This window comes from Halteromyces radiatus (genome assembly GCF_025201355.1).
Source record: "Halteromyces radiatus strain CBS 162.75 chromosome Unknown BX664scaffold_1, whole genome shotgun sequence".
Classification (NCBI taxonomy): domain Eukaryota; kingdom Fungi; phylum Mucoromycota; class Mucoromycetes; order Mucorales; family Cunninghamellaceae; genus Halteromyces; species Halteromyces radiatus.
This window is the reverse complement of record NW_026251687.1, coordinates 2,198,228-2,224,638: the sequence shown is the minus strand read 5'-3', so window position 1 is coordinate 2,224,638 and position 26,411 is coordinate 2,198,228. Positions and strand designations below refer to the sequence as shown.

At 31.9% G+C, this 26,411-nt stretch overlaps 10 protein-coding genes across 10 annotated transcripts; 4 read left to right on the top strand and 6 right to left on the bottom strand.

The window, feature by feature from the left end:
• Window positions 1-458: 458 nt before the first annotated feature.
• On the bottom strand, window positions 459-1,556 carry BX664DRAFT_320972 (glycoside hydrolase superfamily; the record flags this gene model as incomplete). Its single annotated transcript, XM_051543205.1, has 4 exons — window positions 1,356-1,556; window positions 962-1,280; window positions 721-900; window positions 459-631 (listed from the first exon to the last, which is right to left on the bottom strand). Exons 1-4 carry the CDS (start codon window positions 1,546-1,548, stop codon window positions 460-462), a joined length of 864 nt encoding a protein of 287 aa, XP_051404877.1. The 5' UTR covers window positions 1,549-1,556.
• A 1,239-nt stretch (window positions 1,557-2,795) lies between these two features.
• On the bottom strand, window positions 2,796-4,162 carry BX664DRAFT_254633 (kinase-like domain-containing protein; the record flags this gene model as incomplete). Its single annotated transcript, XM_051540378.1, has 5 exons — window positions 2,796-3,185; window positions 3,249-3,705; window positions 3,790-3,884; window positions 3,958-4,039; window positions 4,119-4,162. Coding segments are annotated over 5 exons (1,068 nt in total), but the record flags the coding sequence as incomplete, so codon positions are not given.
• Window positions 4,163-6,020: 1,858 nt separating this feature from the next.
• On the bottom strand, window positions 6,021-8,119 carry BX664DRAFT_320969 (RNA polymerase I-associated factor PAF67-domain-containing protein). Its single transcript, XM_051543204.1, has 5 exons — window positions 7,972-8,119; window positions 7,685-7,897; window positions 7,480-7,605; window positions 6,597-7,405; window positions 6,021-6,526 (listed from the first exon to the last, which is right to left on the bottom strand). Exons 1-5 carry the CDS (start codon window positions 8,078-8,080, stop codon window positions 6,155-6,157), a joined length of 1,629 nt encoding a protein of 542 aa, XP_051404875.1. The 5' UTR covers window positions 8,081-8,119; the 3' UTR covers window positions 6,021-6,154.
• Window positions 8,120-9,328: 1,209 nt separating this feature from the next.
• On the top strand, window positions 9,329-11,257 carry BX664DRAFT_381875 (uncharacterized protein). Its single transcript, XM_051549002.1, has 7 exons — window positions 9,329-9,605; window positions 9,714-9,864; window positions 9,927-10,021; window positions 10,096-10,187; window positions 10,273-10,371; window positions 10,450-10,611; window positions 10,718-11,257. The coding sequence occupies exons 1-7, from the start codon at window positions 9,486-9,488 to the stop codon at window positions 11,160-11,162; spliced, it is 1,164 nt and encodes a 387-aa protein (XP_051404874.1). The 5' UTR covers window positions 9,329-9,485; the 3' UTR covers window positions 11,163-11,257.
• Window positions 11,258-11,630: 373 nt separating this feature from the next.
• Window positions 11,631-13,943, bottom strand: BX664DRAFT_320956 (uncharacterized protein). Its single transcript, XM_051543203.1, has 11 exons — window positions 13,840-13,943; window positions 13,658-13,745; window positions 13,385-13,460; window positions 13,215-13,313; window positions 12,959-13,126; window positions 12,806-12,895; window positions 12,635-12,727; window positions 12,390-12,566; window positions 12,100-12,328; window positions 11,736-12,036; window positions 11,631-11,681 (listed from the first exon to the last, which is right to left on the bottom strand). The coding sequence occupies exons 1-10, from the start codon at window positions 13,874-13,876 to the stop codon at window positions 11,933-11,935; spliced, it is 1,161 nt and encodes a 386-aa protein (XP_051404873.1). The 5' UTR covers window positions 13,877-13,943; the 3' UTR covers window positions 11,631-11,681; window positions 11,736-11,932.
• A 93-nt stretch (window positions 13,944-14,036) lies between these two features.
• BX664DRAFT_320948 (uncharacterized protein) lies at window positions 14,037-15,809 on the top strand. The gene is made up of 5 exons (XM_051543202.1): window positions 14,037-14,286; window positions 14,361-14,482; window positions 14,575-14,842; window positions 14,946-15,087; window positions 15,214-15,809. Exons 1-5 carry the CDS (start codon window positions 14,073-14,075, stop codon window positions 15,782-15,784), a joined length of 1,317 nt encoding a protein of 438 aa, XP_051404872.1. The 5' UTR covers window positions 14,037-14,072; the 3' UTR covers window positions 15,785-15,809.
• A 3-nt stretch (window positions 15,810-15,812) lies between these two features.
• Window positions 15,813-18,273, bottom strand: BX664DRAFT_289331 (uncharacterized protein). The gene is made up of 6 exons (XM_051541831.1): window positions 18,142-18,273; window positions 17,130-17,971; window positions 16,811-17,060; window positions 16,656-16,750; window positions 16,326-16,595; window positions 15,813-16,235 (listed from the first exon to the last, which is right to left on the bottom strand). The coding sequence occupies exons 2-6, from the start codon at window positions 17,960-17,962 to the stop codon at window positions 16,073-16,075; spliced, it is 1,611 nt and encodes a 536-aa protein (XP_051404871.1). The 5' UTR covers window positions 17,963-17,971; window positions 18,142-18,273; the 3' UTR covers window positions 15,813-16,072.
• Window positions 18,274-19,810: 1,537 nt separating this feature from the next.
• On the top strand, window positions 19,811-20,634 carry BX664DRAFT_381871 (uncharacterized protein; the record flags this gene model as incomplete). The annotated part of the gene is made up of 3 exons (XM_051549001.1): window positions 19,811-19,964; window positions 20,030-20,192; window positions 20,260-20,634. The coding sequence occupies 3 exons, from the start codon at window positions 19,811-19,813 to the stop codon at window positions 20,576-20,578; spliced, it is 636 nt and encodes a 211-aa protein (XP_051404870.1). The 3' UTR covers window positions 20,579-20,634.
• An 81-nt stretch (window positions 20,635-20,715) lies between these two features.
• Window positions 20,716-23,583, bottom strand: BX664DRAFT_368192 (uncharacterized protein; the record flags this gene model as incomplete). The annotated part of the gene is made up of 11 exons (XM_051548585.1): window positions 20,716-21,069; window positions 21,258-21,433; window positions 21,516-21,804; window positions 21,924-22,041; window positions 22,138-22,470; window positions 22,539-22,674; window positions 22,789-22,814; window positions 22,915-23,187; window positions 23,254-23,258; window positions 23,354-23,378; window positions 23,534-23,583. The coding sequence occupies 11 exons, from the start codon at window positions 23,581-23,583 to the stop codon at window positions 20,716-20,718; spliced, it is 1,785 nt and encodes a 594-aa protein (XP_051404869.1).
• A 1,114-nt stretch (window positions 23,584-24,697) lies between these two features.
• On the top strand, window positions 24,698-26,409 carry BX664DRAFT_320944 (uncharacterized protein). Its single transcript, XM_051543201.1, has 4 exons — window positions 24,698-25,163; window positions 25,240-25,351; window positions 25,419-25,873; window positions 25,956-26,409. Exons 1-4 carry the CDS (start codon window positions 24,712-24,714, stop codon window positions 26,326-26,328), a joined length of 1,392 nt encoding a protein of 463 aa, XP_051404868.1. The 5' UTR covers window positions 24,698-24,711; the 3' UTR covers window positions 26,329-26,409.
• The last annotated feature ends 2 nt before the right edge of the window (window positions 26,410-26,411 follow it).

The following is a 26,411-nucleotide window of genomic DNA, read 5'->3' as shown; positions in this document are numbered from 1 at the left end:
TTTTGATCCTATTTTCTTTTTTTATTGAACCATCATCATCATCGCTGTCATCACTAACAATAACACTCAATACCAAGAAAGTTGACATGCATTGGACCTTCAACAAGAAAAGCAAAACAGTCATCTTCAGGATCATCATCAGTAATATCGTTATCAAAACCATGTAAACATCGAAGATACCAATTGTAGTATAATTTTTTTTATATTCCATATATTATTCTGGTAGCATACAATCTTTTATTCATAATAGAGAAGCACTCATATATATTTTGTATTTGATCGTGTATATATCCTGTATTCATAATAAAAACCCACGATTAATTCTGTATTTGATCCTGTAAATATCCTGTATTCATAGTAAAAATACGCGATTTATCCTGTATTATCCTGCAATTACGGGGTCATTTTTCCCAAGGTGATGGTTTATCTGTAGAGAACTATAGTAACTTTTATTTGTTTTTAACAGGGTTGAGAAAGATCTTGCATTGTGATAGGTGCTTTCAAATGGTAATTGGCATCCATGATCCCAAATGAACCTTCCACACCGGATTTATAAGATTCGTCCATAGCAGAAAAATAAAGAACATCAACACCTCTCTTTTGAGCTTCACATAATACACCTTTGACATAACTAGGTCATTCAAAAAAAAAAAAAAAAAAAAAAGAGTCAACAATCAGTATCATCGTTTTTTTTTTCACATAGATAGAAAAAATACTTACGTTCGTTGGTTATCAGGAGAAGGAACGGATGCTTGAAAATTAGCACCACGAGAAGGCCAACCTGTTTCTGAGATCTTGACATTTTTCCCATTGGCACTACTGACCACCGAATCATAATGTTCAAACAATTTGGCAACGGCTTGATTGATCTGCACACCTTCCCAATAAGGAAAAGCATTCCTATTTCATCCAAAAAAAAAAATTGAGTGTTTATGTCCATCAATATAATATATATGCATACATCATCAAAAAGTCAACAGCATTAACAATAGGAGGTGAGAAATCATAATAAACTTCGGAAGTAGTGACCTTGACACCAAGAGGATGAACTAAATCTGCTACACGGCGAACATAATTGGCCAATGTGGCAGCATCCGCCTCTTTACGATAGATAACTTCTGATCCTACGATGATGGCATCTACATTCTTAAAACTAGCACCACTCTTCACTAATTGTTGTAGTCCATTGAATTCACTTTCAAATGTATCGGGACGATCCACCCACATACCCAAATAAATGTTCATCCCTGTACTTTGTGATGCTTTCAGTGCCAATTCACCTAATCAAAAAAAAAAAAAAAAGGATGATTCCCATATTGTATATATCATATGATACGATATGATTTTTTTTTTACCTTCATTACAAACGGCCATAGTGTAACTACGAACACGATTTGTATAAGTCTTGATCTGATTGAATTCATCAATATAATGCTGTAATGCTGGGCAATTGTTTTGATCGATGCCAAAATTCAATCCATAAAAGGATGCTAAGCATCCATAGTTGCATACAATAACAAAAAAGAAAAGAAAACACCAATATTTCATGAGTAGAAATCAATTTTGATAAATAAAGGTGTCAAAAAAAAAGAGATGATGAAGAATCGTTCCATTTATAGTAAAAAAAAAAAAAAAAGAATATACTGTGGACAGGGAATTTTTTTTTTAACCATGTCTTGAGTCAATTTTTTTTTTTTCGCCCGAGTAGATTACTCACTCCCAAGGTTTCATCCAAAACTCTCCTTTTTTTTTCTTTTCGTATCAAAAACTTAACAAGTCAGGAATTGTTCTTGACGTTTTGTTCTTCTTTTGTCGGAATGCCAAATGTCTAAAAATAAAACTACCATGTTTGAGAAGACTGATCATACAATTTCTTTTTTTATTAATGAAAAACAATGAGATAATAAAAATAATAAGAAAAAAGGTACATAACAATGAGATGAAAAAAAAAAATCAAAAAAAAAGCAAATACAGTATGTACAAAAAAAAAAAAAAAAGGTATACTAAAAAAAACAATAATCAAGAGATGATACATTCGGATTCGGTTTGTAAGTTTTTTGATTTCCGTTGACGCTTGTGATCTGCAGATGATTCGAGACCAGTGATGGATGATTGCTTTTGAAAGAGAAAGCCTGATGATGGCCTATAAGGATCTATTTTCTCTTGATGAATGCGAGACTCTAGTAACAAAGATGGGACACTTTTGGCGGCTTTCAGTGCGTGATAGATTGGTTTGTTGATACAAGCTTCTGGTTGTCGTTGCTTTTTACGAATGCCAAAGAGTCGCTGGAATTTGTTACCCGATGATGGTGGTAAAATCAACGGACTGGTCGTCGTCGTCGTCATGGCTGGTTCAAAGGTCGTCACTCCATTAGGTGATACCGATGCTATCCAAGAAGGTTGTGAATTCTTGCCTTGATATTGTTGCTGATATGATTTGACAAAAAAAAAAAAAAAAAAAAAAAAAAAAGGAAATAGTTAAATACACAATTTTTTTTTTTTAAAAAGAGATACCTTTTGGTCAGGGTTAAACACACATGACTTGGTTGTATTGATACATGATGCATGACAAACTAGGCTACAAACTATAAATATAACAATAGTTTAGTTGCATCCCCCAGAAGCTTGCCCAACAGATGATTTATTTTTCTAAATCTTTACTTACCTTGACAACGACTGGCAAGATGTCCAATCTCTTGGGAACAGCTGTCGCAAGTGATCCCTAATATAAAAAAGCCAGAGATAGGAGTGAGTTCCTTGTCATCTATTTTCCTTGCATTTGTTTCATATATATGCTATATGATAAACCTACTTTCATTTTCCACTGAAAGACGAATGTTAATGAATTGGTGGTGGGATTGTCGAGTGGGTGTTGGTGTTCCAGAGGTTTTACCAGTCAAAGTCAAGAAATCCTCTTCACAAGTAACAATGGTCAATTGGCTTTCATCATCATTCATGATACTATTGTTGCTAGTTGTATCTTGTATTTGTTGCAATAACTTCAGTCGTTTCATTGTCGTTTGTAAATGTATATTTTGATTTTCCAGTTTCTTTTGCCGTGATAATGTAGATCGAGTTGAATCATACTTGACTGTACGTAACCAGGGATGGACGAGTAATTCAGCTGCTGTAGGTCGACATTCAGGATCTTTCTTAAAACACAATAATAAAAAATCGCGTAGATTCTATTCTCCCCAAAAAGAAAATCCATCAGTCTCTCTCTCTCTCTTTTTTTTTTATCATAAAACGAAAGAATGACTTGCCTTGGATATATCATTGGGTAATGGTGGACAATCATCTTCTACAATATGATACAAAGCCGACATGGAGATAAGATCAGCATAAGGGGGTTTACCAGACAAGAGTTCTGTAATAGTACAAGCAAGAGACCAAACATCAGATTTCGTGGAAGCTCCTTTCATTTCAATGACTTCAGGAGCCATCCAATTGGGTGTACCAGCAGGAGTGCCTTTCCCATCTTCTTTTTTGATTTTCAAATTCAATGATACACCAAAATCAGTCAATTTGATATCACCTGTCTTTGTTGTCAGAATGTTCGCAGCCTTTAGATCACAATGTACTACATCATGATTATGAAGATATTCCAATCCTTTTAAAATCTTGTATGTATAGGATGCCACTAACTTTTCAGGTAAACTGCCAAAGGCTTTGAGGGTAGATAAGAGTGATCCATTTTCAACATATCTAATATACATATATATATATATATATATATATTTAAAAAATAAAGTGAGTCATTATATTCAAGACATAAAAAAAGGAGCTTACTCTAATACAATATTCATATATGTAGTATCCCGAGCAAAACCAATATAACGAACAATATGAGGACAGGTCATTCCACGTAAGAGATTAACTTCTTGCTATATAACGGTATACCATTACTATTAGATAAATATATTCTACTTGATTATCCTATTTATTTTTTTGATTTACCATGATTTCATCTTCTACTTTTGCATCTTGTACCAGAATACGTTTAATTGCTACAATTTCACCAGTTTGCATATCCAAAGCTCTAAATAAAAAGGAAAGGTTTAAATAAATCGCCCACCTTAAATTCTTCTTGACTCAAAAAAAAAAAAAAGGAACATTACCTGTACACAGATCCAAACTGTCCTTTTCCAATACAATCACCAAGAAGCTATGAATAAAATAAAAAAAAAAAGAAAAAAAAGACCAGTATGATCAAAAACAATGAATATCAAGTAACCCATTACTAGCTGTTTTAGTGACGTTCACTTACAAAGTGAGTACTGCGTTTGATTGGTTGTCCATGTTTCTTCATTGAGACCCGTACCGTAAGTCGTTGTTGTTGTCTGTTATTTTGATGAACGATGTCCAATGATTCATCAGAGTGTGATCTTTGATGATGAATTCGTTTTGTTACATGTTTTGAAGCAGGTGTTGAATTCAGTGATGGCGGTGATTGAGTCTGTTCTTCAGACAAACATGATATTGAAGAAGATGGTTGCAGGATTGGTATTGATTTTGAAGGGCAAGAAGTAAATAAGGATGTATTGGTATCTTTTGTCATCGAAGATAAAGGAGTTTCTTGATCTTGAGTCAGAGATGTTTGACTAAACCTTTTCCGTACAATCATAGGACCACCAATGACTTGTAAATGAGAGATGTCTCTTTTGTCGCATAATAATAAATGATCCGTTGACTTGATTCCATCAGCAGTAGAGGATGTAGTATCATCATGTAAAGCATCCATGATAAAAGTAGGTGTAGCACTCAAATAGTGTCGTTGTTGAGATAAGGAAGCGTATCCACTATCATTGGCCATCATCGATTGTTTGTTATCCATACTTTCATTGGTGATAAGAGACAAAGATGAAGAGAGAGAGGAAGATGATGAGGATGGAGGAGAGATTTTTCTTAGAGAAGTATGCTGTAATTCATCCTGCTTTCTATTGATTCCACCTACAATATCATTACAATTGGTTGATGATGATTGCTTGAAAATATTTTTGACATGTCTATGTGTATGATAAGCTTGCTGATGAGAGGAAGGTTTACTAGATTGTTGAATAGTAGTAGTAGTAGTAGTATTAGGTGCCATTGTTGGGAATTTGGTATCAGGTTGTTTATATTTCCTAAGCGTCACTATTGATTTGCCATCTTTACTGCTAATCCTTGCCAAAGTCAAAATGGTGTTGATGACCTTAAAAGATAAAGTTAATATCATTGTTGTGATATATATATATATATTTAATAAACTTACAGCAGTCATATCCTTTGCTTCATATAAATCCACCGTTTGGAATAAATCCGAGTTTTGTAATCCCAACTAATAAAATAATTATCAGCATACTTAAAACTTGTATTATTTTTGACTTACATCCTTAGCTCCTTGTAAGAACAAACTAATATTGGCCATCTATAAGAAAAATTGAATCAATAATAAAAAAATAAAAATACAAAATATAAATATTTACTTTGACAAAAGGAATATTTTTTCGTCCAATAGAAGAAATAGTATTTGGTTTGATACAATTGATCAGACTACAAAATATAAATAAATAAAAATGGTTTATAAAATAATAATAACAATAATAATAATATACTTACGTGCATAAAACAACCCCGTCTTGAAGTTCTTTGTGCAAGTCATCACCAAGAGTAGTTTCTAAAGTAGATTCCAAAAATTGTTTTGCAGCATATTGATTGCTCTTTTGTTGTTCCCCTCTTAAATGGTCACATAAACGATCACAATGACTAAAGGAAGTAGGTCTTACTTTTCTTTTATACATTGTCAATATAATAAAAAAAAAAAAAGAAAGAGGAAGAAGAAAATATTAAAAATAAGAAAATAAATAAATAAATAAAAGGACTGTTCCTGACTTTTTTAGTGATTCTGTTTTGCAATACCTAATCCAGACAATAGATAAACATTCGCATTGTTACACCAATATCCTTTTTTTGTGTTAAGTTGTTGTATTCAATGCATATGGGATCTTTTTATTTATTTCTTGAAAATAAAATGGTGATAGAAAAAAAATAAAAGTAAAAAAAAAAGACAAATGAAAAAAAAGGGAAGTATAATAATAAAAATAAAAAATAATAAAAAAAAAGAATACAAAAATAAAAACAGTGTATATAATAAACTAAGCCTAAAAAAAAAAACCTAAACCTTTTGTTCCAAGTTGGCAACAATATCTTCACAACGATTGATATTTCGTAAGAACCAATCAGCATAACGACGACCAACCTTGCTTTCAGCAATATGAACCACATCTTGTTTCAAACAAAAGTTCAAATCAGAAGTAGGCATATATTCACCTTGTAATACATCTCCACTAACCCATTTCAATTGTCGAGATTTTTGCTTGAATACCAATAAATGCATTTTGAGTTCTTCAGCATCCATATCAAGGAATTTAGCCAGTTTATCAATACCCATAGATGTATACAATTTCATGAATGATCGAAGAGTAGGAAGCATAATTTGATTACGAATATCAGACATAAAGATCTTGACTTGATTTTGATTAGGATCCTAAATTAATATAAAAAATAAAAATAACAAATAAATAAATAAACATTAACAAAAAAAAAAAAAAACTTACAATCAAATGATCATTGGGTCCTTTGTTCAAATTCACACCAGTAGCAGAAATAAATTTGGGACAAGCATATTGCCATAATTCTTCAAAAACAACTAAAGCTTCTTCTCCTTTTTGCATCTTGAATAATTGTTCACCATACTTTTCACGTAATTGAGAATGAATGGATTCATCTAATCGAGTAGGACACAAAGCAACACAAATGGCCAACAAAGCATACATTTGATCACCCTTCTTGGCAATTTGATCAAATTGATAAGATCGAGAATGATACTGTTTAGTACGTTGAATGAAGGACAAAATAGTAGAGAAAGCCTTGATAGCATCAGCATAACGACGCATCATCATATAAGCAAAACCAACATAATAGAAAGTCGTCACATGACAGGCAGTCACCCTAGCAAACATGGCCTTTTTGTTTAATACAATGTTATCCATCATCTTCAATGCTAACATATAATCACCCAACAGACAGTGAACACGTAATAATCCAATAATAGAGAAATAACCAAGCATCTTGTATAAAGGTCTAGATCCATATTCACCAGCAGCTTCCATCATATCACCACCATTCTTGTTCACCAGTAATTGTTCATTGATACGTGATTTTTGAATAAAAGTGTACAACACATTCAGAACACTATAACAACTCCAAATTTGAGGATTGTCTCTTAACAATGTCCATTCTTCTTCTGACTTGTTACGAAGACGATCACGATAGTTACTGAATGATTGGAATTGGAAAATGAATTCGTCAATAATATCCCAAAGCCATTGATTAGGTAATTCCAAGTTGACAGGTCCTTCTGAGTCTATCCAATATTTTGATTAGTTTTGTTTTTACATATATATATATATATATATATATATATATATATTTACTTACTCAAAATGTAATTGAAAAGATCACAATAATTTTCATAAGAATGTAAACGGTGTTCCCAAGTAGGTGTCAACCGAGCATAAATGTGACGGTAATAGAGTTCACGGTACAAGGTCAAAAATACTTGATCTATATACAAAAAAAAAAAAAAAAACATTAATTCGTTGCACTTTTTTTTTTTCATCAAAACATGTTTATTTTTTATTACCATCATTAACAAGAGGAGCGATGAGTTCAGCTTCAGGCCAAGGTTGTTTTTGATAATACTTGTTGGTGAGCTTGTTGAAAGAGCTGTCGTATACGTTGTGAAGTTCGTACACGTTGTTTTCCAAAACATTACGGTAAAAGTACAAGATAAAGTTACGTACACCATCAGGGATTTGTACAGTCGAAGGTTGAGGAGTTGACCCAGGGACATTGACTAGAATAACAAACAAAAAAAATAAAAGATGTTGCTACAACGTTTAAAAAAAGTTACAGTCTAGTTTTTTTTACCTTCAGTTTCAAAGCCATCATCCATATCATTGTTTTGAGTGAAGCTTTCTTGCGCCACTAATTCAACTTCGGCGATGAGATCGTCGTCTTCAAAAGTGTCTTGATACATTATATACTAAGAAAATATGTACGTGATGTAAAAGGGACACGATCAACAAGAGAAGGAAAAAAAAAAAAAAAAAAAGAGAAAAAAAAAAACTTTTGGACTTTGAAAAAAACAGAAGATCGAGTCACGGCCCCGCTTGGTAGAACGCCAAAAAAAAAAAAAAAAGATTAGCACTGACGATAGAATGATGATCTTTGATCAAATTATCAATAATAATAAATCCGATTATTATATATCAATCAATCATCCGAATACCAAATATTTCATTAATCATAGCCATTTCGTTTACAATCGTTCTATATGTATGATGAGCATTTATTCAAGTGGACAAAATCACCGTAGAAGTTCCATTTGTGAAGTGAGATATTGATGACATTTCTTTTTTTTAATTTTAATTTACTTTATAAATGTAATCATCTATAAATTTCATAAGGTCAAATGAGAAAAAAAAAATAATTTGTTTTATGTTTTGTTCAAATTTGGTGTAATGATGATGATTTCTGATCGAGAAAGGGGAAACTTCAAACTGGTGTGCAGGATGAAAAAATGGGATCAGTTTTTGAACTTTACAGCCAAAAATTTCAAATTCCTCAGCCAAACTTTGGCAGTAAAAAATAAATCGTCAGGGGATCATCAGGCAATTTTCAAAAAAAAAAAAAAAAAAAAAAAGATGAAATCTTTTGGTGATTATTGAACATTAGAGCGGCAAGGTAAGCGACAAAATGACATTAGCTGATGTTAAATTACTTTTTTGAGAGGAATGCAATGTTGGTGATTTTATTGAATGATGATCATTATTGGATGAAGTACCATGAATTGATTCTTATTTTTTTTTTTAATTTAGTCTATAAATTGGGAGGTAACGTAAAAGTTGACACTAATACAACTGAAAGAGAATATTTTCATGTATTTTCAGTCAAAATTTGGTGGAATGATGACGCCTTTTAAGCGAATTACAAAAGTATAAAGCGAGGCATCGTTTACAGTGTAGATAGCATTCCATAGTTCAAAAACTGTAGAAAAGAGAACACAAGGGATGATGACAATTGATTGAATCATGATTAAAAGATGATTTAAATATTAAAAATGAAAGATTCCATATTGAAAGATGATCTTTATTGAACTATTTTAATTTTTTTTTGTCCCAATTCAAAGTGTATTCAATTTTGAAGCCTGAGCGGAGTAAGTGAAATCTCTGGGAAGCCCTTGAGCTCCACAATTGTTTCGAGTCAACTTTTTTTTTTTTTTTTCCTTTTCTTCTTCCTTTTTCTTTCTTTTGAACGTGTTCTTTCTATCATATCCTTTCTTTTTCAAAACATATCACATTACTTTTTTTTTGTTTTTCTTTTTATATCTACATTAGAAGTATATTTGTCAACATCCTTCCTCTTTTATTGACAAATTCAATATGAAATATACTTTTGTCTCGGTGCCTGCTTTGGGCAACTCACAAAATACATTTTTGAACATCAAGGCCAAACTTACTGAATATGCTGAAACAAATGCTTTTCCTATCCCAGACTTTAAGGTATAACTTTTTTTTTTTTGGGAATTAGAATATGACTTTTCACCATCTCTTTTTTTTATTTATTTTTGTTCTCTTTACTACTATTGTGGTCATATGATATTATTATAGATTGGTACTTTGGATACATTGGTTTTGTTATCAGATGACTTGGTGAAATATGATGCTGTATTTGAACAATCTGTTAATAAAGTGGCAGATATTGTACGTACCTTTACTCCTACTGCCAAAGGTCATGAACAACTTTTATTGGTGAACGAAAGTAAGTTAAATTTGATAGGGAATATTTTATGATATCTAACGTGCTATTCTTTTATTTAATAGAATCCATTGATCAATATATTCGAGGTTTCCAATGGAATACTATGAAATATCGTACTGATAAGTCATTACAAGAAACAACTGCTACTTTGAGTCAGGTAAAAATAGATCATATAAAGATGGATTATCTTTTCTAAACACTTTCTTTTCTTTTTTTTAAAAAAAACAATAGGAAGTCAACGCTATCGATGCTATTATGAAAGCCAAGTTGAATACCTATACCCAAAACAAGAATGCTCTTCAAACTCTTCAACGAAAGCAAACGTAATACATATATATACCATACAACTTGATCTATTCCAGATACTCAATTCTCCAATCTTCCTTTTTTTTTTTTTTTTTTTGATAGTGGAAATTTGTCTGTCAAGAATTTAAATGGTATTGTAAAGAAACAACATTGCGTCTTGAATTCTGAATACCTTACTACATTGATTGTTGCTGTACCAAAGTATGGTCTTTTCCTATATAAATATAGATCTATAATCATTCTAATCTCTCGTCTTTTTTTTTTTTTTTTTGAATTTAGATCTCTTTACAAGCAATGGAATGGAAAATACGAAACTTTGACGTCTATGGTTGTACCTCGATCTTCTATCAAGATTGCTGAAGATGATGAATTTGGACTTTTTACTGTTACTTTATTCCAAAGAGTGGTTGATGAATTCAGTCACAAGGCTAGAGAAGAAAAGTATGAAATATAGGAATTTGATAGTCGTGGGAGAGAGAGAGAAATGGAAAAAAAAAAACGTCAATCACGCATATACTCACTCATCCTTTTCTATTGTTTATCCTAGATTCATTGTACGTGATTTCAAGTATGATGAGGATGCATTACAACAACAACAAAAAGAATTGGATCAAGTCAGTAGTGTGGAAGCGGAACAACAAGCAGAATTGGTTCGTCTGGCCAAGATCAACTTTGGTGAATTGTTTGGCTCATGGGTACATCTCAAAGCTGTTCGTGTATTTGTGGAATCCGTTTTACGTTATGGCCTTCCTCCTGATTTCACTTCAGTCACTATTGCCGTTCAACCCAAATTTGAAAAGAAGATCGATGAAACTCTATTGGCTCAATATGGTCGATTGGGTGGTGTACACGGCCAAACTCTCAAGAGCAATCAACAGCAACAACAACAACAACAAGATGAAATTTTGGATCATGACCTTCAATCTGTCAATGATAGTAGTTATAGACCTTATGTGCAATTTGATCTTCAATTTGATATGGAACGGGCATAGGTGTTCTTTATTTATTTAGTATTATTCATCCTTTTATATATATATGTATATATATATACGAAATAAAAAGAAAAAGCAAATCAAATATTTATTTCTTCTTGATGGATGATCATATTTGTTATTGGAAATTATTTATATAGACAAGATTGTATTTCAAAAGTTAATCCATACAGTGCACAGAAAGAAAAATATATATATCATGAGGAAACTGGCGGTAAAAAGATCAAGTCAACGAACGCTCTTCAATGCTTTGCTAACCGCTGAACTACTATGCCACAGATAGCCTGTTCATTGACAACATACAGTCAAAAATAAAAATGATAAAAGAATGTTGTTTATTGAGGAGGATATCCTCCATATATAGGTTGTTGCTGTTGTTGATGAGGAGAAGGCATAGTTGGTTGTGATGGATAATTGTATGGTTGTTGTTGTTGTTGAATAGGTACTGGAGATGCTTGTTGTGGTTGATAAGGTTGATTGGCATATCCTTCTTGTTGAATAGGTGCTGGAGATGCTTGTTGTGGTTGATAAGGTTGATTGGTATATCCTTGTTGTTGAATAGGAGATGCTTGTTGTGGTTGATAAGGTTGATTGGCATATCCTTGTTGTTGAATAGGTGCTGGAGATGTTTGTTGTGGTTGATAAGGTTGATTGGCATATCCTTGGAACGTACCATCAACTGTTGGTGCTTGATAATTGGCCCCACCAAATGATCCATTAGGCACTAAAATGAAGAATCGTTAGAAAAGATCCCTTTTTATTATTCTCTTCTATTTACCACCAGGAGTTGAGTATCTTGCAATTGAATCATTAAGCATATGATCATACATAGTACGTGCTTTCAAGAACTTTTCATTTAACGCCACCAATTCATCTACAAGAAAAAAAAAGACGTTAGCATAAGTTCATCTTATATTTTTTTTTTATATATATTTACCTTTCTTCAGACTATATTTTTCAATAAGTCTAACCAATTTCGGACGAATGGCCAAAGAACTGTTGTACAAATTTTGAAGTTCATCATTTTCAGAGAATGCATCTTTGTGGGGATCGATTTTCGATAGAATATCCAAGAGTCGTTCCACATTTCTGATTTCACTCATCACTTCGGATTCCATTTGAGCTTCCTTCATCAAATCAGCATGAGAAGGATCGACAATTTTTTCCTAACATGTCCAAAAATAGAATGAATTCAACTAATTCGTCCCTTTCTTTTTCATTTCTTACCACATAGTTCACAGGAAAGATCCCAGTTTTGCCTCGTAATTCACCTTTCCACCAATCACGATAAACACTTTCAATCACACGAACAATGTCACCTTTTTGGAAACCAAGTTCACCTTGTTCTGTGGGTTGGAAATCATATAAAGCTCGAACACGAGACACTTTGGGTTCTTCAGTAGTCTAAAAAAAGAAAAAAAAGAAGAAAAGTTAATATAATCTATATATTGAATTTCATCCTTCTTTCTTACTTCAGCAGGTTGACTTGCATTGGTATTGGTGGTAGTAGTAGTGGTATTGGTACTAGAGCTTTTTGGAGCAGCTGTGGATGTTGATGATGAAGCCTACAAATAATAATAATAATAATAATAATACATTAGTAACTCTTTCATATCATTTAACTAGATATCAAATAAACATACGCGATAAGTTGATCTATTTTCAGTTTCGGATAACGATAATGCCAAAGCCAATTGAAATTCCTCTTCTTCCTTTTGTTTGTCCAATTCTGTCTATAGTTGATAAAAGAATAAGTTTAAGGAATCGAATAATAATTCTTTTTTTTTTTTTGTTACCTGAGTGAATTCCTTTTTTGGTTTTTGAGGATTTGCGAATTGAATACCTTCAGCACGTAAAGAGTGATAGACATCATTCATCAATCCAAGAGAAGAATCAGCCCTAAATTCAAAAGAGCATGTTTGAATCAATTCCAAACATCTTTTCCTGACTTGTTCATGAGTAGACTAAATCGAATAAATAATAATAATAATATATGAGTACCTCATTTTCACTACCATATTTATAGATATGTATATATATATTTTACTTTACTTTTTCATGAATCAATTTATTCAAGGTGTTTGTAAATGATCTAGAAGAGATTTCCCGATGAACCGTAATATCACAATTCTTTACCAAAGCATCAGAAAGCTATAAAAGATGATGATTAGTATTCCCGCAAGCTGAGTGTATTTTTTTTTCTTTTTACTAAACTACTTTACCGCTAAAGCATACAATTGGACATTGGCGTTTCTATGACTTAATCTCTTTTGTACAGCAGCCACACAATCTCGTGCACTATTATTTTTTTTATTATTGTTAAAAAAAAAGAAGAAAAAAAAAAGATAAATGGTTAATAACAATTGTTCTTCTTTTTCATAGAAAGCATGTTCTTGATAACGCCAAGCTTCTTGGCGATATCATCAGTAAACTTGTTTTTCATTTTCTTTTTTATCTATAGTAATAATATTCTATTTTTTTTTTTTTTTTTTTACCTTTCAGGAGGACTTTTGGAAACTCTATCACATACAATGAGAATGGCTTCCCAATTTTCTGAAGTAAGGTTTTCATCCGTAGCAGAGTCTATTCATAATATATATTTTTTTTAAAAAAAAAAAGAGTTAATTTTCAAATAGAGATAAAGTATTTTGTTGTTTTTTTCAGTATAATTACTTACTAACAAGTTCTTCAAAAGGATTGGGTTTCGAGAACATGATGAATAATAGTAAATAAGTTTTTGACTAAGTAGCGATAAAAGGTGAGAAAAATATAAAAGAGAAATAAAGGAAGTGGTAAAAAAAAAAAAAAAAGCCTACCATATAAAAGAAGAATAACACTCCGCAGCTCACCAGGTGCGGCTCACCTGTCAATTTCCTTTTTGTCCTTTTCTTTCTTTTTTATGAGTAACTCATGTTGAAATCTCGACTCTTATTCCCCAGACACAAAAGACAACACATTTTATACCAAACTTACTTCTTTAATAGTAGTAGAAGAAGTATTACGTCTACTCCTTCACAAATCAGACCACGACCCACTCTTTCTACTGTGTCTGCAAACCATGTCAATACAAAAAAGATCAAATATATCGATGATTTATCCACTGCTGATTACTATTTTGAAAAAGGTAAGTTACTTATATATCTAAATATCTTATTAATGCATCTTTTTTTCTTTCTTTCTTTTTCGAACATGACGTAGGATTAAGAAAAGTGAAACCTTACTATTTCGATTACCTTGCTCATGCCAATGATCGTTGGATTGGTAGACCTTGTTTACAAGTTATGAATACTGAATTTAGAGATCGTAATGATGCCTATTTTGTAAGTGACAAATAATAATAATAATAATAATAATAATAATAATAATAAAGAATACGTTTATATTTAACTATTTTTTTTTTGATGCAATATAGAGAGAAGCGATTGATACGGGGATGATCACTATCAATGGTAAACGAGTGGATTACGATACATTATTCAAGAAAGGAGATACATTAGGACATCGAGTACATCGTCATGAACCTCCAGTGACAGCGGATCCTATTCAAGTAATCTATCGTGACGATGAATGGATGATGATCAACAAACCAGGTGGCATTCAAGCTCATCCTAGTGGAAGATATCGGCATAACTCTGTGGTTCATATTTTAAGGAAACAATATGATTTATCTAGTCTCTATCGTAAGTTCCTTTTTTTTTTTTTGTTGTGTTATTATTTTATTTACATTCTTTTTCATAACTGATCTATACTCTTTCTCTTTTTTTTTTCTTTTTTTTCTTGTAGCCATCAATAGGTTAGATAGACAAACATCAGGGTTGATGATGATCGGTTTGAATTCTCAAAAAGCTCAACATATACAACAACAAATGCAAAATGGAAATATTGAAAAGGAATATCTATGTAGAGTCCAAGGTGAATTTCCAAAGTAAGTTCATCCAAAAAAATATATAAAGGAGAACTTTTATAGAATCCATATATACAATATATATATATACTAATCTCTTTCTCTTTCTCTTTTCTTTTTGGATACTGATATACTTATCATGGTTAGGGATCAAGTGACATGTGATATACCGATCAAACCGATGGGATTCAAATTTTCCTTCCAATACGCAGATTTCCATAATGGCAAACCCAGTAAGACATTGTTTGAACGAGTGAGTTTCAATGGACGTACTAGTGTGGTACGATGTCGTCCCATTACAGGTAGAACACATCAGATCAGGGTCCATCTTCGTTATCTTGGTTATCCTATTGTCAATGATCCTGTTTATGGACCTCATACAGCATGGTCGACTTTATTGAATAGGTTTGATCCCGCCGATCCTTCTGGTTCTGTTGTGACACAAGTGTTGGACAAGATGATGGAAATGACTACCTTTGATACTTTGGATACTTCAGATGGTCAAGCTCGATGTCATGAATGCCGAAGCTTGCTTAGCTCAGATCCTTTGCCTGGACAATCTTTAGGGATTTGGTTACATTCTTCTCGTTATTCTGGAAATGGCTGGTCTTTCTCCTCCACAACTGGGAAGGATATTCATGGTGTTGAGCTCAAGCTTCCTTCATGGGCAATGGATGATTTTGACAAAGACATCGATGTTTTACCCACATTTGTATAGATAGATTAGAATAGATTACTTTTTTTTTCTTTATTTGTATATAAAATTTTGTTGAATTAATAAAATAAAAAAAAAAATCAATTGGCACTGTAATTGACTGAATACGCGTGTGTTTATTTTTTTTTATTACTATTAACATCTTTGTGAGTGTATAGAGAAAAGACGAGTTGGGGAAAAAAGGGAATGGGAAAAAAAAAGGATAAGCTAAACTAAAGTGTGTGTGTTGTGTGTGATAAAGAAGAAAATGAAAAAAATAGAAAGAGATAAATAAAATGGAGAGAAAGTAGGTTAAGATTGTACTTGTTCGGTTGTATTGTCTTTCTTGTCTAAATCTGATTCCGTAATTTTCAATTCTTGTTCTACAGAGTTGGTCAAATGGATGAGATCTTGATCCTTGACAGTATCTTTAGTTGCACTTGTTGCAGTTTCCGTTTCTGTTGTTGTGGTAGTTCTAAATGAAATATAAATATATATAAAAAAAAAAGAACAAAATACAAATGAGAATCACGTATTGATAATAGATCATTTTTGATCACTTTACTGGTAAGCAACGGGAGTAGAAGAGGAAGGATTCAAAGGATTGATACCAAGCATTGTTTCAGGAGTGATAGGCATCATATGGCGTACTGGAAAACCAGCCATGGGTTGGAATTCGCGAGATCGAATCATTCGTTTGCGTGAAGTTTGATTTTTGAGTCTTTTTTGTGCAGGTGAATCAGCAAAACGTACTTGTAATGGCGCAGAGGATCCAGCAACAACATGACCGTTGAATCGTTCAATAATGGATACCGCAGCAAGTCGATCACTCATCCTATTTAATAATATAATATAGTATGAATAAATAGAACAACCTTTTTTTTTTTTGTTTTACCTTGCAAAACCAACACCACGACTTAATCCAGATTGAGGGTCACGTAAAATGCGATTGGATACTGTTTGGAAAGGTTGGAACAACTCTTCCAGTTTCTAATCATCAAACCATAAAGTAAGAATCCTTTCCTTTTTCTTTATATAATTATCACTTACTTGTTCCGTCATATCCAAAGGTAAATTGGAAATATAGATATTGGTAGATGTTTCATCTTGAAGATTTCGTAAACGAGAGCTAAAGGAGACTTGACCAACACGAGCAAATGATGCTTGAAGACCTGCATTATTCAATCCTTCAATCGCAGTATGACAATCTTGTTCCTTTTCAAATAATGCAAATCCATATCCTTTACATTCGCCTGATTTCTGATCGAGGATTGCTTTGGATGAAGTGACTGGACCGTATCTGTTCAAAAAAAGAATGAGTGAATGGATATATAGATGGAGATACAAAAAAAAAAAAAGAAATACTTACGCCTTGCATAATTCCAAAAACGATTCATCAGTAGTAGATGAAGATAATCCACGCACATAAACATTTTGAGGATGATAATTCATAGATAATTCCTCTTGAGTTGCTTGTTGGTTGTAAGAGTGTTCACCAGTATGATTACGTTGTTGTTGGGATTGTTGAGGTTGACGTTTTCTTTCATACTGTTGTTGCTGTTGTTGCTGTTGCTGTTGTTGATGTTGATGATGAGATGAAGGTAGATGATGATAAGGACCAGGTAAAGCCACCATTTGATGATGAGGAGGAGGAGAACCAACAGGTGTTCCAGTCAAAACAGGTGAAGAAATATGCAAAGGAGGAAATGGTGGATGCACAGAATGAGGTGGAAGAACATAAGTAGCATGTGATGTAGGAGATAAAGTGACACTACCAGTACTGTTGATGACACCTTGATATTGAAACGTAGGACTGAAAGGAGGACTAGTAGGATTCATAGGTGGAGATTGAGGATGTAGTGCAGGAGATCCAGGATAACTTTGATAGTCAGAATAATAAAATTGTGGACTGACAGGATAAAAGACATATGTTTGTTGTTGACCTGGTTGTTGTTGCTGTTGTTGTTGTTGTTGAGTATCATTGGGATCATAACCATTTGGTTGAATTTCATATACCATATTCGGGTCAATGTAACCATAAGGAGGATAAGAAGGTGAAGCAGGTGTATTCATACGATGAACGTTGGAAGTAGGAGATGGTCGAGTAGAAGTGGTAGTTGAGGTGGTAGTGGCTGCTGTTACTGTAGGTGAGTGAGTCACTTCTACACCACTAGAGGCTGTTTCACCAGAAGGAGCGGCCATTTATAGAAACTAAAAAAAAAAAAAAAAAAAAAGAATATAAAAGGATTTAATATGCGTGTTTATGATGAGATGAAAAATAAAAAAAAAAAATAAGATTTCATCTGTCTTTTTTTTTATCTTATACAAGATGAGTTTCTTTTTTTTTTTATTTATTTATTTTTATTTATTTTTTTTTTTACCTTCTTCACCAAACAAAGAACAGAAATATAAAGGGGAAAGAGAGAGAGAGGGGGAGAAATAGTGTAATAAGATAAAGAAGAGATAAAAAATATACAACCTATTAAGAATGAAAGAGATGAGCCAAAAAAAAAAAAAAAAAGAAATAAGGGGAGAAAGAAAAAAAAGAAAAGGGAATTTTAAATTTTTTAAAGTGTCCTCGGGTGAGATCACCAAAAATGGGGATTTCAGGTCCGGACTTACCTGTTGTGTTTCCAACCTCTCAATCACCGGACTTCTTTTTTTTACTGGGAATTAAAATATACTTTTATTTTATTATAATAAACAATGTTAATACATTTATTACATATTATTATTATTTATTATAAATTATTATATATAATTATATAAAGAAGTCATCATAACTTTTAATACTAATTAATCAAAAGAAAATTATCTTAACCAATGAAAAGTAGTTTCAAAACTACTTTATATATATTCAATCTGATGGCTAATGTTTTCTTTGCATAGAGTGGCTGCATGAATCCTGTTTTTCATGGTCCGCGATATAGTAAAAAAAAAAAAAAATACATTTTTTGAAAGTACTCTTATGATCTTTTTTGTTTATTATTTTTGTAGTTTTAGTATATCATCGTTTTATCATATTGTATAATAAAAAGTTGTCTTTTTTTTCTTTGTAAAGATGATTGATGCTTAATGATTAATGATTACCGCCACTTTTCAAAAAGGATAATTCTACAATCCTCACCTTCCCAAAAAATCAATAGTCTATACTTTCCAATCAAATCAGTAGTTCACATTCTTTTTTTTCAATAAAAAATAAACATCCATATAGATCAAATATTTCGAAATTTCTTTATTGAACACACAATATATAATATTGATAATAAGTAATAAAGAGTAAACAACTAAAATAAAAAAAAAAGTACCGCGTTAAGATGATCCAAGCGATAGGGAGAGTTTTCGCTTCTTTGGTATTGGATAGGTTGGCGCTGTCATAAAGGTAGAACGATTGCGAGGTATCCACTAGCAATTGGCTGATATCATGATAGGAAAGCCTGCAAAGACTTTCGTGTAGATAGGAGAGCATCTTTAGGGCATCAAAGCGGGCAACTAAGTTCAGTAGATCTGACTTTTTCAATGGTATTTCCATGCTAGCAACTTCTGTGAAGGTGTACAAGTTCTCATGCTGAAGGTTTCATAGCGAAAAATGTAATTGTTTGACCTACAAATAAAAAAATATTAAGAATGGAGACAATCATCTTTTTTTTTTTTGTTACCTGATAATATGTTCATTATTAACGTGATTGGCATAATCGACTTTGGGGGTATCAAAAGGAACCAGTATATGATAGACAAGAGTATTTTATCAGGGCATCAGGGTATTTTGCTATATTCCGGGCATTGTGGATAGTTGATACATTCTTTTTTTTTTTTGGCCTTGCTGTTCTCATGGATGCACATTTTTCCTATGTATATTGAATATATGTTGTCTACCTTTTTGCAAGGTTGAATATTTGAGTTACTAAAAATGAAAGAAAAGAAAGAAGATTCAAAAAAAAATAAGAAAAGAGGTTCAAAAAAAAGAAATTTAAATTCAGGTGATTGGCGTAAAAAAAAAAAAAAAAAAAAAAATAAACACCGCAAAAAAAAAAATGCTTTTCATCTCTTATGGATAACGATCTTTATAAACAAGCTTTTGAACGTATTAAAGAATATGAATTATCAACTGAAGAAATACAAGCCATTGAAACAGCTAAAAAACAACTAAATCGACATGCTATTATTGGTGGTCTTGGTTTATCCTTAGCTTCTTTTGTCTTTGGTAACATTTATATTATAACAAAAAAAAAGAAGTATACTCATTACAGCTATATATGTATATCATAGGGAAAAGAAGACAGTTGAACCCTCTTCCACTTGGTTTAATGACTGGTGCTGGTATGTTGATAGGTTCCCAAATAGGTTTCGCGTCTGGTGCCATGGCAGGAGTTCGTACTATCAAACGTTTACCTAATCCCGAACGACTAGTAAATCTTGTCAAGGATGTTCAGTAAGGGAAAAAAAAAAAAAAAAAAGAAGGAAGAAAATGATTATATACTAACTTAATAAAATGATAGAACGGATATGCTAGCCTCAAGAGGTTTAATAGTCGATGGACCCAATCGACCACCTCGACCTATGACAGAAGAGGAAAAACTTCAATATCAACAAAAAGTGAAAGATAGACGCGAAAATTACCAGAGGCACAAACAGTTAAACGATGATACTACTAGTTCTTGGGATCGATTACGTAACAGTACACAACAGACAGATATGTGGAACGATACCAAGGATGGAGCAACAATGACTGAAAACGAATGGATGGATCAAAATGGAGCATACCCTTCTTCTACATCAAAACCGGCCAAGAATAAATATGGAGATGATTTATCTTAGTCCAGTTTTTTTTTTTATACTTATTATTCAATAAACATATATTTTTAATGCAGAAGAAAAGAAAATCATATACATTGTTGTTTTTTATTATTTGGTTGGAATTATGTGATATTATCGAATGCAAAAGAGTAAAAAGCCTATGTTGATGAAGATAATGATGATGATCGTGATGCTAATGCTGAAGTTAATATTGCAGGTTGTTTTCCAAGATAACGACTGGATGGTCTTTGTTCCATGGGTGGGACACGAGAGAAATTTTCATTGACTATATCGGATTGACGAATATCATTTTGTCCATTTGTTACAGGTTCCTCTGATGGAGTAAATGCGCTACTCTTACTCAAAGGGAAAGGATACATATTGGCATTTTTCTTTTGTATTTTTTCCATATGAAGTAATGTGGCTGCAGCTGTTTGAGGATGATGAGAATTGACATCATAGTATCCGATATCACTACCAAAAATAAGATCGATCTCTTCCAATGATTTACCCTAGTTATCAATAATAATAATAATAATAATAATAATAATAATAATAATAATAATAATAATAATAATAATAATAATAATAATAATAATAATAATAATAATAATAATAATAATAATAATAATAATAATAATAATAATGAAGTCCTATTTGTGATATGAATGATTTTTTTTTTTTGGTTTTTCCTTGTTACCTTTGTCTCTGGAAAGTAAAAATAGACGACTAACGTAATGGCAGCACAGCAACAAGCAAATACAATATAAGAATGACCTTTGATATTGACAAACATAGGTGTAGAGAATTCAAAGACGGCAAAGTTCAGTAACCAACCAAAACTAGTTGATATCGAAAGTGCCTTGGCTCTCACACCTGGGAAATGTTTTTTTTATCATTCATTATACATTTGAAGATTCCCTTTTTATTCATATTTTTATTTTTATTATTATCTTACCTTGACCATATAATTCAGAAATGTAAATCCAACCTAAAGGACCCCATGTAACGGCAAAAACAATAACAAAGAAATATTCGATAGCAATAAATGCAATGGCTTGATTTCGTGCTTGTTGCATAACTGGTATAGCGGAATTATCAAATAATGGACCTTCACTGGTGCTATCGTAGAAATCAGACCGAGAAATGGTGCTTGTTATTATCGAAAGAACTGACATGATGATGAGGCAGATACATAATGTCCCTGACCCTATTAACATGGCCCGTCTTCGTCCGATGCGATCTATCTATATAAAAATTGTTTTAGAATGGGATATAGTCACAAGAAAGATGGGTAATGGATGATGATATAAAGAAAAAAAAATACATTTGTTAATATTTATTATTTTTCATTTCCCACACATACAAAGAAAATAGCAGGGATGGTGAATATAGTATTGACAGTGGCACCAATGGCATTAGCAAATAAAGAAGAATAGGCACCCGACAATCCAATAGATTGTAGAATATGTGTTGCAAACACTCTATATTTTTTTTTCAATATATAAAAGGTGTATAATAAATAATCCATTTGAATTTACTCTTTTTTTTTTCTTATCCTATTGATGATGATTATTTACAATATAGGATTGATACCAGTAAGTTGTTGAAAACTTTGAGTCAAGATCCCTAATAATAAACGTCGTCCATTGTTCTCAGGTGCTTTAGATAATAGCCTACTATAACGTCTGAAGTCTGTAAATGTACGTTCATAAGCAATTGTCTGCTTGATAGATATATATTCCATATAAACTTCAGGATGACTTGCAGATCCATCACCATGTATCTTTGCTAAGACATTTAATGCCGCAACATCATGATGTCGATACATTAAGTACCGAGGACTTTCTGGAATAAAACATACTAGGATCACCATTACAAGACAAGGAATCATCTGAATACCGATGGGTAATCTGAAGAATAGGGAGGATATCAAACGAAAGTAATCATTCAGAATACATTTCTCCTTTTTCTAGTTTACCTCCATGATGTGTCATTGGGTATCTTTATAGTTCCATAACAAATCCAAGATGCGCAGAGAATACCAACAGTAATGGCAAACTGATGGATAGTAATCAATCTTCCACGTAAGTTCTTTGGTGCGATTTCACTTATATCTTAAATGTATCAATAATAACAATAATAATAATAATAACAATAATAATAATCAGCATTGGAAATCCCTTCGTTGTCATCATCCTATTATAGTTTTTCCTTTCTTGATTGCTTACATAATGGTACCAGCATGGTGAATACCCTAAAAGGATGAATATATAACGACAAAGGAAAGAATAAAAAAAAAAAAAAAAAGACATGAGTTATACTTTAAAAGGAGGATAAAGTTTGATATGAATTACCCCACAGAAAGACCAGTGATGACACGACCAACTAAGATAAGAGCTTGATTGTTGCCACCAGTTTGGAAAAAACTACCCACTAAAAAGACGATGCCACTCACAATCATAGATTGTTTGCGTCCCATGCGATCGGCCAATATTCCACCAACAACAGCACCAGCAGCAGCACCCAAGGCCATAGCACCTGAGTATATCCTTATCTGAGATACTTCTCCTATATCCTCTTGGAAGAGAGGCATACCCACCACGATGGCTACCACATTGAAGTTATATCTGTTACAATATTAATAGATTATTTTTGTTTTATTGGATACATTTATTGTCTATTATCCTTTTTACCCAAACTAGCCCATAAAAATAAATACATAAAATAAAATAAAAATGAGGTGATGATAATATAGTAATCCATACTGTCATCTTTTCTTTTTACCCCTCTTACCAGAAAACCACCTAATGATAAAAGACTAAAAAGGACAAATAATAGAAAGAATCCTTTTTCTTTATGAGTTCTTTATTGATGATTCTATGATGATCATATTTGTCTTTTTTTTTTTTTTTCTCCGGCAACTAAATTACAAGTTGGGATTTGTCCCTTGTTCTTTTTTTTTTTTTTCTTTACCCGCAATATAAATATATACGATTAGTCGCCGTTAATTGATGAGGATGCATATACAGTGATGATATATTGTATAAAAAAAGAAAAAAGAAAAAAGAAAAGAGAAAGAAACAAAAAAGAAGAAATAAGTAGAATAGTAAATGAGCATGCACCGATATTTGAAACAAAGAGTCATGCAATAACTTCTAGTGATCATTTTTTTTTAAGTCCTTTTGTGAGTTTTGTAAAAAGAAAAAAAAAGTTCCGATGATTGCAATACGTCATCTTCAAAAAAAAAAAAAAAAAAAAGGTTGACTAACAAGAAGAAAGACTTATCTCATGTTTTGTACCTTTAAGGTCTCATTCATCCATTAACAATAGGACTTAATCATGAAAAAAAAAGTCATCTTCTGAGTAGATAATAAGAGAAAGAACAAAAAAAAGGAGTATGTTCGGCTTTTTTTCCGTCCTATTTTTCATGATGACGAAGATGATGATCTTATTGATTCGATTGGATTACATGTCATATGTCTTATGTCACCACCACAAAAAATAAGGGTCCATTTTTTTTTAGTGGGGGAAAACGGAAACGGAATTGGAAAATAATGCTTAGGTAAGCGTATGTAAAAGTGAAACCTTAAAAAGAAAACCCTTTTTGACTAGGGATGATAATAAATTTGTTATCGTATGACATTGAAAGAAAAGAAAAGAAAGGAAAAGAAGAAAAAAAAATATGTAATCTTAGATAAAAGTGGGGTGAAAAAAAAAATAGTTTTCTTTTTTTTTTATGATTGAATAGAATGAAAACAATAGGCTAAGTAAGATTCAACTGAGTTTTTTTGATAAAAAGGGATTCTTCATTAACATTAAAGAAAATATGAATGATTGAATAAATTGAATTATTATTATATATATATTCTTTTTTATCTAATCATTAAAAAGGGTCCTTTTAAAAAAAGAAATAAATAAATAAATAAAATAAAAAAGTTGGTTGGACCCAGGCAATCCCTGTTGTCACCAAAAAGGGTTGATTGGGTCATCCCCTTTTTCTTTTGCCCTGCTTTTTAAGCACCGAATTAGTTTTTTTTTTATTTTTTTTCCCCAGTGAGTAAATCGCCCGAGACCACTAAATAAAAAAAAAGAAAGACTTTTTTATTTTTCTTTTTTCTCTTTTTTCTCTTTTTTGTTACTTATTTATTATAATGACAGAAATATCAGATATATTATTTAAAAAACTTGAAAGTGAATTCATTTTAAATCGTGATCAACTTGCTCCTATTGTAAATGGTTTTCTTAATGAATTTCAAATTGGACTCAAGACTCCTTCTAAAGGACTTGCTACTATGATTCCATCTTTTGTTACTCAACTTCCTACTGGTAATGAAACTGGTACTTTTATGTCTTTAGATCTTGGTGGAACCAATTTACGTATTACTGCTGTTCAACTTTTGGGTGATGGTCATGTCAAAGTATTAGAAGTTAAACATTCTCCTACTAAAGAACTTAAAACTGGTCCTGGTGAACTTTTCTTTGATTGGATTGCTGATGCTGTAGAAGAATTGATTACTGTAAAAGCTCGTCATTTATTTCAACCTGATCAAGTCAGTGGAAAAGAAACTTTAGCTTTAGGTGTTTGTTGGAGTTTCCCTGTTGAGTAAGTATTATATATTATTATTATTATTGTAACAAAAAAAATGAATTTCTTATTATTATTATTATTATTGAAATAGTCAAACAGAAGTAAATCGTGGTACAATTTTACGTATGGGTAAAGGTTTTACTTTACAAAATACAGAAGGTCGTGATTTGGCTACTATGTTTCATGAAGCTTTTGAACGCAAGGTAAAATTATATTTATTTATTATGTATAAAACTCATTTTTTTTTTTAATAAATAATAATATATGCAGGGGCTGAATGTGAAAGTGAGTGCCATATTGAATGACACTGTGGGTACCCTCGTGGCACATGCATATACTAATCCACGTTCTCGTATTGGGTTGATCTTTGCTACTGGTGTCAATGCTGCATATCCTGAAAAAGTGGAAAATATTATAAAGTTGGATCAACAAGTGCGTGACAAGTACCCGGCTGGTACGGAAATGCTTCTCAACACTGAAATCGATATATTTGGAAATGAAGATTACTTGCCTTTAACCAGTTACGATATTACAATGGATAAAAGTCACAATCAACCTAAATTCCAATTATATGAAAAAATGATGAGTGGAGCTTACTTGGGTGAATTGACTAGATTGATTGCCATGGATTTTATCAAGAATGATGCTTTATTCAAAGGTCAAATTCCTGAAGGTTTTGATGAACCATGGAGCTTTCCTACTATGTATATGAGTGCTCTTGAAAGGTAGATATTAAAGAAAACAATCAATCATTTTTATTAATTATTATTATTATTTTTCATTTTTATTTATTTATTTATTTAATAGAGATGTCACATCTACTCGTCAAGTTAGTTTGGAAAAGATCTTGGGAAAATATCATTTTGAACAACAACCATCATTAGAAGATATCGCCATCTTAACTCGAATTTGTCGTATTGTATCAACTCGAAGTGCTCTTCTTTGCTCTTGTGCCATTGCTGCTTTGATAGAACAACAAGGATTAGTAACCAAATCTAATGCTGATATTATTGTTGGTATGAATGGATCTACATATGAATTTTATCCCTTTATGGAAGAACGTTTACATAGAGCTTTAAGACAATGGTTTGGTGTGGAAATTTCTGATCGAATTCGTTTGGAAATCACTTCTGATGGTGGAAGTGTTGGTGGTGCTTTGATTGCTATGTTATGTTGTTAGATAGATTTTTAGAATAGATTGATCCTTTTTTTTTATATATTTTATTTATTGATTTATTTATATGTTTTGTGATGTATTTCCTT

What these genes read in the sequence shown, in the direction of transcription:
- BX664DRAFT_320969 (XM_051543204.1), bottom strand. Translation starts at nt 8,080, where the DNA reads ATGTATCAAGACACTTTTGAAGACGACGATCTCATCGCCGAAGTTGAA. An exon ending in TGATGGCTTTGAAACTGAAG is followed by an intron (nt 7,898 to 7,971) that starts GTAAAAAAAACT and finishes TTGTTATTCTAG; the next exon opens with TCAATGTCCCTGGGTCAACT. An exon ending in TCTTTTCAATTACATTTTGA is followed by an intron (nt 7,406 to 7,479) that starts GTAAGTAAATAT and finishes AATATTGGATAG; the next exon opens with ACTCAGAAGGACCTGTCAAC.
- BX664DRAFT_381875 (XM_051549002.1), top strand. Translation starts at nt 9,486, where the DNA reads ATGAAATATACTTTTGTCTCGGTGCCTGCTTTGGGCAACTCACAAAAT. An exon ending in ACTTTTATTGGTGAACGAAA is followed by an intron (nt 9,865 to 9,926) that starts GTAAGTTAAATT and finishes TTTATTTAATAG; the next exon opens with AATCCATTGATCAATATATT. An exon ending in TTGATTGTTGCTGTACCAAA is followed by an intron (nt 10,372 to 10,449) that starts GTATGGTCTTTT and finishes TTTTGAATTTAG; the next exon opens with ATCTCTTTACAAGCAATGGA.
- BX664DRAFT_320956 (XM_051543203.1), bottom strand. Translation starts at nt 13,876, where the DNA reads ATGTTCTCGAAACCCAATCCTTTTGAAGAACTTGTTA. An exon ending in ATAAATTGATTCATGAAAAA is followed by an intron (nt 13,127 to 13,214) that starts GTAAAGTAAAAT and finishes TATTCGATTTAG; the next exon opens with TCTACTCATGAACAAGTCAG. An exon ending in ATGCAAGTCAACCTGCTGAA is followed by an intron (nt 12,567 to 12,634) that starts GTAAGAAAGAAG and finishes TTCTTTTTTTAG; the next exon opens with ACTACTGAAGAACCCAAAGT.
- BX664DRAFT_320948 (XM_051543202.1), top strand. Translation starts at nt 14,073, where the DNA reads ATGTTGAAATCTCGACTCTTATTCCCCAGACACAAAAGACAACACATT. An exon ending in TGATTTATCTAGTCTCTATC is followed by an intron (nt 14,843 to 14,945) that starts GTAAGTTCCTTT and finishes TTTTTCTTGTAG; the next exon opens with CCATCAATAGGTTAGATAGA. An exon ending in GTCCAAGGTGAATTTCCAAA is followed by an intron (nt 15,088 to 15,213) that starts GTAAGTTCATCC and finishes TATCATGGTTAG; the next exon opens with GGATCAAGTGACATGTGATA.
- BX664DRAFT_289331 (XM_051541831.1), bottom strand. Translation starts at nt 17,962, where the DNA reads ATGGCCGCTCCTTCTGGTGAAACAGCCTCTAGTGGTGTAGAAGTGACT. An exon ending in CGTGGTGTTGGTTTTGCAAG is followed by an intron (nt 16,596 to 16,655) that starts GTAAAACAAAAA and finishes ATTATTAAATAG; the next exon opens with GATGAGTGATCGACTTGCTG. An exon ending in TCTACTCCCGTTGCTTACCA is followed by an intron (nt 16,236 to 16,325) that starts GTAAAGTGATCA and finishes TATTTCATTTAG; the next exon opens with AACTACCACAACAACAGAAA.
- BX664DRAFT_320944 (XM_051543201.1), top strand. Translation starts at nt 24,712, where the DNA reads ATGACAGAAATATCAGATATATTATTTAAAAAACTTGAAAGTGAATTC. An exon ending in TGTTGGAGTTTCCCTGTTGA is followed by an intron (nt 25,164 to 25,239) that starts GTAAGTATTATA and finishes TTATTGAAATAG; the next exon opens with TCAAACAGAAGTAAATCGTG. An exon ending in ATGAAGCTTTTGAACGCAAG is followed by an intron (nt 25,352 to 25,418) that starts GTAAAATTATAT and finishes TAATATATGCAG; the next exon opens with GGGCTGAATGTGAAAGTGAG.